The 5,972-nt window shown below is 49.9% G+C and overlaps 1 protein-coding gene across 1 annotated transcript; it reads right to left on the bottom strand.

Annotated features, from left to right (window-relative positions):
* Positions 1 to 2,165: 2,165 nt before the first annotated feature.
* On the bottom strand, positions 2,166 to 5,377 carry LOC144336324 (uncharacterized). The gene is made up of 5 exons (XM_077974352.1): positions 5,281 to 5,377; positions 4,605 to 4,828; positions 3,803 to 4,412; positions 2,820 to 2,953; positions 2,166 to 2,531 (listed from the first exon to the last, which is right to left on the bottom strand). Exons 1-5 carry the CDS (start codon positions 5,375 to 5,377, stop codon positions 2,184 to 2,186), a joined length of 1,413 nt encoding a protein of 470 aa, XP_077830478.1. The 3' UTR covers positions 2,166 to 2,183.
* Between the last annotated feature and the right edge of the window lie 595 nt (positions 5,378 to 5,972).

Below are 5,972 nucleotides of genomic sequence, written 5' to 3'. Positions count from 1 at the left end.
CACAGCTTCAGGCGCGAAATTCAAACAAAGCTTTAGGCCCGTGGTAATTGGGTCTAGCTATGGCCTGAGCAAGGTGTCTTGTTCTAATTGGTTAGAGCAGGACCTTATGAGGTTTTTTCTTGGAGTTGCTGATTCCGGGAACTTCGAGGCAGGGTGGGACCCCCGGAATTGGCAGGGTGGGACCCCATGAGGTTGTTTCCCGGAATCGGCAGGGTGGGACCCTATCAGGGTGGGACCCTATCGAGGCAGGGTGGGACCCTATCCAGAGCCACCTGGTGTTAATTTTTTCTATATGAGGCCTAGTTTCTAAATTTTATGAGGCCCAGTTTCATTCCCTCCTCTTTTTGTGTCAGAGGCTCAATCTTGAGCCTCTTCTTCAGTCCTGAGGGTCTGGTATTGTTGGGTCAGAACCATAGCATGTACTAGGTTTAATCTATTTTTAATAAGGGTGAGTAAGCGGTTGAGTATGCATGGCCCGAAAGTCAGGATGAGCGTGAGCAGGATGAGGGGTCCTAAGATGGTGGAGATTAGGGTGCTAAGCCAAGGGGATTGGTTGTACCAATTTTCAAACCAATTTTGCTGAGATTCTCTCTCTTTTTTTCTCTTGTCTAATCTTTCTCTCAGTTTTGCCATAGAATCTTTAACTACTCCTGAATGATTTGCATAAAAACAACATTGCTCTTTCAGGGCTGCACAGAGCCCGCCCTCTTTCAGAAAGACAATTTCTAGTCCTCGTCGGTTTTGTAATACAACTTCAGACAGAGAAGTCAAGGACTCTTCAAGTTTTGTGATGGATCATTCTATGGCTCTAAGGTCTTCATCTATGGCTACTCTAAGTTGTTGCAGATGATGGTTACCATGCACTAGGGCTGCTGTCCCGGTCCCAACTCCAGCCGCTACCCCAATTCCTAACATTACGGCGAGGGTGAGGGAGATAGGTTCTCTCTTTGGTCTAGTATGAGTTTTTTGCTCATACCGGAGATCAAAGGAGTCTCCAGAGTGATAGTATACTCGGGGAACAACTTGTACCAACACGCAATAGTGGGTGCCACTGCTAAAAACGGCTGTGGATATACAGGGGGTGAGTCCAGTGTTGCAAGCCCACCAGTCCGTCTCGGAGGGGACCAAATAGTGATTGGAGCTGGGTACTGTCAAGGTTACATTACAAAGATGCTGATGACTAGGGGGCACCTGGCCTATGTAGGTTCCTGACCCAGAAACTTCAGCCAGGGTTAGTTTTCTTTGTTGTTCCCATGCGCATCCAGTAGGATTGGCGGAGTTAGTGAAATTATTAGTGGAGGCAATGCCTTCATAGTAAGGGGGGCCTGTTGCCAGACATAGCCAGCAAGAGGATGTAAATTCTGGCTTTGTCTGGTTTAAAGCGAAGTAGGAGCCCTTTATGAGATTTAGGAGCCTGTCACCTATTCCCAGGTCAAGGGGCCCGCGGGTGACGTTTTGGGCTGAAGGTGTGTATTTAGAGGAGGTGGAGATTAGAGGCGGGGAAGTGCTTTTAGGAGCTCTTGGTTGGGGCTCTCTTGGTGCAGGAACCAGGGGCTTCCTTGTTTCTGATAAAACTTGGTTTGGTCCTACTGCGACAGGGGCTGTGATAGGGTTGACTATTAATTTGATTTGGATAGGGATTCCATACAGTGGCTTTTGGTATAAATATAGGCCCCATATTAACCCGGATATTCAACGGTTATCAGATTTTGCTGCATCTTCAAACTTGATGTGGACCAGATTGCAAGTTTTTGAATATCGGGTTCTAGTGCAGCGCTGGACAAAGGACATGGTTATGTACCAGGGTTTCATGGCCCATTTCCATTCTCCATCATTAGTAGTTATACAGGACCAACTAGCGCAAAACAGGGCATCTATTTCTCTACAAGTTTTTTTCATTTTTCCTGTCCTGAATCCGGGACAGGCATAGAACCCGTTCCGGCTTACGGACACCCTTCTAGCCTGTTTTCTCCATTCTCCCCCTTCCATGTCATCTATTTTTGCTATTTTGTCTAGGTTGAAATAGAGGTCAGGGAACCAAGTCCCCATAGGAGCAATTTTTGAGGTTTTATCTAAGACCTCATGAGTACTAAAATCAATCACCTGCCAGGTCAGGTTATATGGCCGGTGGGGGTTATTACTGCCAGCGACGCAGGGAAGGAGGGCTAGTAACAAGCAAGGGGCTAGATACGAGAGAGTCTTATCTTGAGCGGGTCCTCGGAGCGTCGGAGTCTCCATGTCTCAGGTGGTGTTGGTCCGGGCGTCCCTGGAGCAGCCTTGGCGTGGGATGCGTGGATCCAAGTGGAGATTCCGTCAACCTTTATGGCTGTGGGTGTGGTCAGGAGAACAATGTAGGGTCCTTTCCACCGAGGCTCTAGTCCTTGAGTGCGATGCCGTCTAACGTAGACAGAGTCTCCCACCTGGAAGGGGTGACTGGTCTGTGGATGTCCTGGTTGGTACAGTTCTGCCAAGGGGGCCCAGATTTGGGCCTGTACTGCTTGGAGTCCTTTTAGCCGGGCCTGTAGGTCAGTCTTAGGATCGGAGGGGGAGAAGGAATTAAGCAAGTTTGACAAAGGGGGAGGTCCTCCGTAGAGGATTTCATATGGAGTGAGCCCAAAACGGTTAGGTGTATTCCGGGCCCTTAACAGAGCTAAGGATAGGAGGCGTCTCCAATCTTTTAAACCAGTCTCTAAGGTCAATTTAGTAAGGGTCTCTTTTATTGTTCTATTCATTCTTTCTACCTGTCCTGAGCTCTGGGGTCTATAGGCACAATGTAATTTCCAATTAATCCCCAATATCCTGGCGAGCCCCTGACTTACCTGAGAAACGAAGGCCGGCCCGTTATCTGACCCAATTACCTTGGGAAGTCCGAATCTAGGAAAGATTTCTTCCAAAATTTTCTTGGCTACTATGTGTGCCGTTTCTTGCCGGGTGGGGTAGGCTTCTACCCATCCTGAAAAGGTATCTACAAACACCAGTAAGTACTTATATCCAGCATAGTGAGGTTTTACTTCAGTGAAGTCTATTTCCCAATAGACTCCTGGGCGGTTACCACGAGTTCGTTTCCTTTCTGGCACTCGGGTAGCCCCAGCGTTTACCTGCTGACAGACCTTACAGGCAGATGTCACTTGTTCTACGAGGGTACTTGCCTTTGGGATTAGAAAGTCAGTTTTTTCAATCAGTAATTTTAGCTTTCGATTACTGAAGTGTGTCCAGGCATGCATCTGCTGGATCATTGCCAGGGCCTCCTTTTGGGGAAGGACTATTTTCCCTCCTTTTTCCCAGTTTTTAGTGTCTTTGTTTTCTATAGCCCCTATGGCCTTTGCTTCTTCCTGGTCTTCTGGGGTATAAGTATGTTCAATAGTTATGTGGCTGGTTTCGTCAGGTTCTGTGGCTAGGGTCAGTACTTCCGCCATGGCGGCTTGCCTGGCTACTTGGTCAGCCTGTCTGTTTCCTACTGCGACTGGATCCTGTCCTTTCTGATGCCCGGGGCAGTGAATTATAGCCACTTCTTGAGGAAGAAAAAGGGCTTTCAATAAGGCAAATATTTCAGCTTTGTTCTTGATTTCCTTTCCTTCTGAGGTTAGGAGACCTCTTCTTTCATAGATACTTCCATGAGTATGAGCCGTTGCAAAGGCATACCGGCTATCAGTATAAATGTTAGCTTTTTTCCCCTTCGACAGCTCTACAGCCTTGGTTAGTGCTATTAACTCAGCCTTCTGTGCAGACGTGCCAGGAGGTAGTGATTGTGCCCAAATGGTGTTGTGGCCATCTACTACCGCCGCTCCCGCCCTCCGGGTACCTGAGTCAAGGTAACTGCTGCCGTCTGTGTACCAGGTGTGATCCGCGTCTGGGAGTTCTTGGTCTTTAAGGTCTTCCCGTGTTCCATGGGTCTCAGCCAGTACTTGCCGACAATCGTGTGGGCTTGGTTGGTCTTCCGGTACCGGCAGCAGCGTAGCAGGGTTTAGGGTGACCGGAGGGCCAAACTGGACGCGGTCCGTGTCCAGTAGGAGGGCCTGGTAGTGGGTCAGGCGTGCGTTGGTTATCCACCGGTCTGGGGGCTGCCGCACTATGGCCTCTAGAGCATGTGGGGTAATAATAGTCAGTCGCTGCCCAAGGGTTAACTTAGCAGAGTCCTTGACCAGCATAGCGGTGGCTGCCATGATACGGAGACACGGGGGCCAGCCGGCCGCCACAGGGTCTAGCTTCTTAGACAGGTATGCTACCGGTCTTTTCCAAGGCCCTAATTTTTGGGTCAAGACCCCTTTGGCAATTCCTTGCCTTTCGTCCAGGAAGAGGGTAAAGGGCTTTGAGGTGTCTGGTAACCCAAGGGCCGGGGCAGACAAGAGTGCTTGTTTTAGTGCCTCAAAAGCCAATTGATGCTCTGTCTGCCAGGTGAAAGGGGCGCTCTCCTTGGTGAGTGCATAAAGGGGGGCGGCCAGTTCAGCAAAACCGGGTATCCACAAGCGACAGAACCCAGCAGTTCCCAAGAATTCACGTACCTCCCTGGGATTTCGTGGTGGTGGAAGGCGAGCCACTGTCTCTATGCGCCCAGGGGTGAGCCACCTTTTCCCTTCACTCAGGATATACCCCAGATATGTTACCTTGGTCTGACAGAGCTGTGCCTTCTTGGCGGATGCCCGGTATCCTTTTTCACCCAGTGCCTGGAGTAGATGCCTGGTACCTTGTATACAGATTTCCTTTGTAGGAGCAGCCAAGAGGAGGTCATCCACATACTGGAGTAGAGTCACTTCTGGATTTTGGGTCCGGAAGTCGGTCAGGTCTCGATGAAGAGCCTCATCGAAGAGAGTGGGAGAGTTCTTGAATCCTTGGGGAAGCCGGGTCCAGGTCAATTGGCCCGAAATTCCTTTCTCAGGATCCTTCCACTCAAAGGCAAAGAGTTCTTGGCTTTGGGGGGCCAGAGGTAAACAGAAGAAAGCATCTTTTAAATCTAATACTGTATACCAGTCATAGCCTGGTTTTAAGGTGCTGAGTAAGTTGTAAGGATTGGGGACCGTGGGATGGATGTCCATGGTTCTTTTGTTGATTTCTCTCAAGTCTTGGACAGGCCTGTAATCCTGAGTACCAGGCTTTTTTACTGGCAGAAGAGGAGTGTTCCAGGGTGAGCGACAAGGTCGCAACACTCCGAGTTCTAGAAATTTGTTAATGTGCTGCCGAATTCCTATATGAGCCTCTCGGCTCATGGGATATTGCTTGATAGACACGGGCACCGCCGTGGGCTTTAGATCAATTATGATTGGGGCTTGATACTTAGCTAGCCCGAGTCCTCCCGTTTCCGCCCAAGCTTGGGGAAAATCTTGCCACCAAATATCAGGGAGGCTAGTGATAACCGGAGCGTCGAAAAGCCGATGCTCATCTTGCAGAGACACAGTTAAGATTTGGATGGGCTGACCGTCCCGATTTAATACCTGGGCCCCTGTCTCAGAGAAATGGATTTGGGCTCCGAGCTTGGTCAGAAGATCTCGCCCTAGGAGGGGGTAGGGGCATTCAGGTACCACCAAGAAGGAATGTGTCACCATTCCTTGTCCAAGGTTAACTGTCCGGTGGTTAGTCCACTTGTGCAATTTTCCCCCTGTTGCCCCCTGGACCCAGGATGTGCGGGAAGACAGGGGCCCGTCTGCCTTTGTCAAAACTGAATGTTGGGCGCCTGTGTCCACCAAGAAGGTGGTGGGTTGCCCCCCTACAGAGAGAGTTAGCCGGGGCTCGGGGGGGGCTCCAGAGCCTTGACACCCCTATTCGCTATCTTCACCTAGGGTGAGGACAGCGGCAGGTTTCTTTTGGTCTTTAGGACGCTTGGGGCAATCTTTAATCCAATGTCCCCGTTCTTTGCAGTAGGCACACTGGTCTTTTTCCACTTTTGGCCGCCTCCGCTTCTCTCCCTCTCTCCCTGGTCCTTTCTCTCTCACAACTGCCGCCAGGATTTTTGTTAAATGCTTATCCCTCACTCGGTC

This window comes from Macaca mulatta, chromosome 17 (assembly GCF_049350105.2).
Source record: "Macaca mulatta isolate MMU2019108-1 chromosome 17, T2T-MMU8v2.0, whole genome shotgun sequence".
NCBI lineage: Eukaryota > Metazoa > Chordata > Mammalia > Primates > Cercopithecidae > Macaca > Macaca mulatta.
The sequence above is the reverse complement of the archived record's forward strand: the minus strand, read 5'-3'. Positions and strand labels throughout refer to the sequence as shown.

Coding starts and splice junctions, on each gene's coding strand:
- LOC144336324 (XM_077974352.1), bottom strand. CDS start 5,377: ATGAGCATCGGCTTTTCGACGCTCCGGTTATCACTAGCCTCCCTGATA. Junction 4,829..5,280: donor GCGGAAACGGGAGGACTCGG/GCTAGCTAAGTA, acceptor GGCTTCCCCAAG/GATTCAAGAACTCTCCCACT. Junction 4,413..4,604: donor CACAGCTCTGTCAGACCAAG/GTAACATATCTG, acceptor GCACTCACCAAG/GAGAGCGCCCCTTTCACCTG.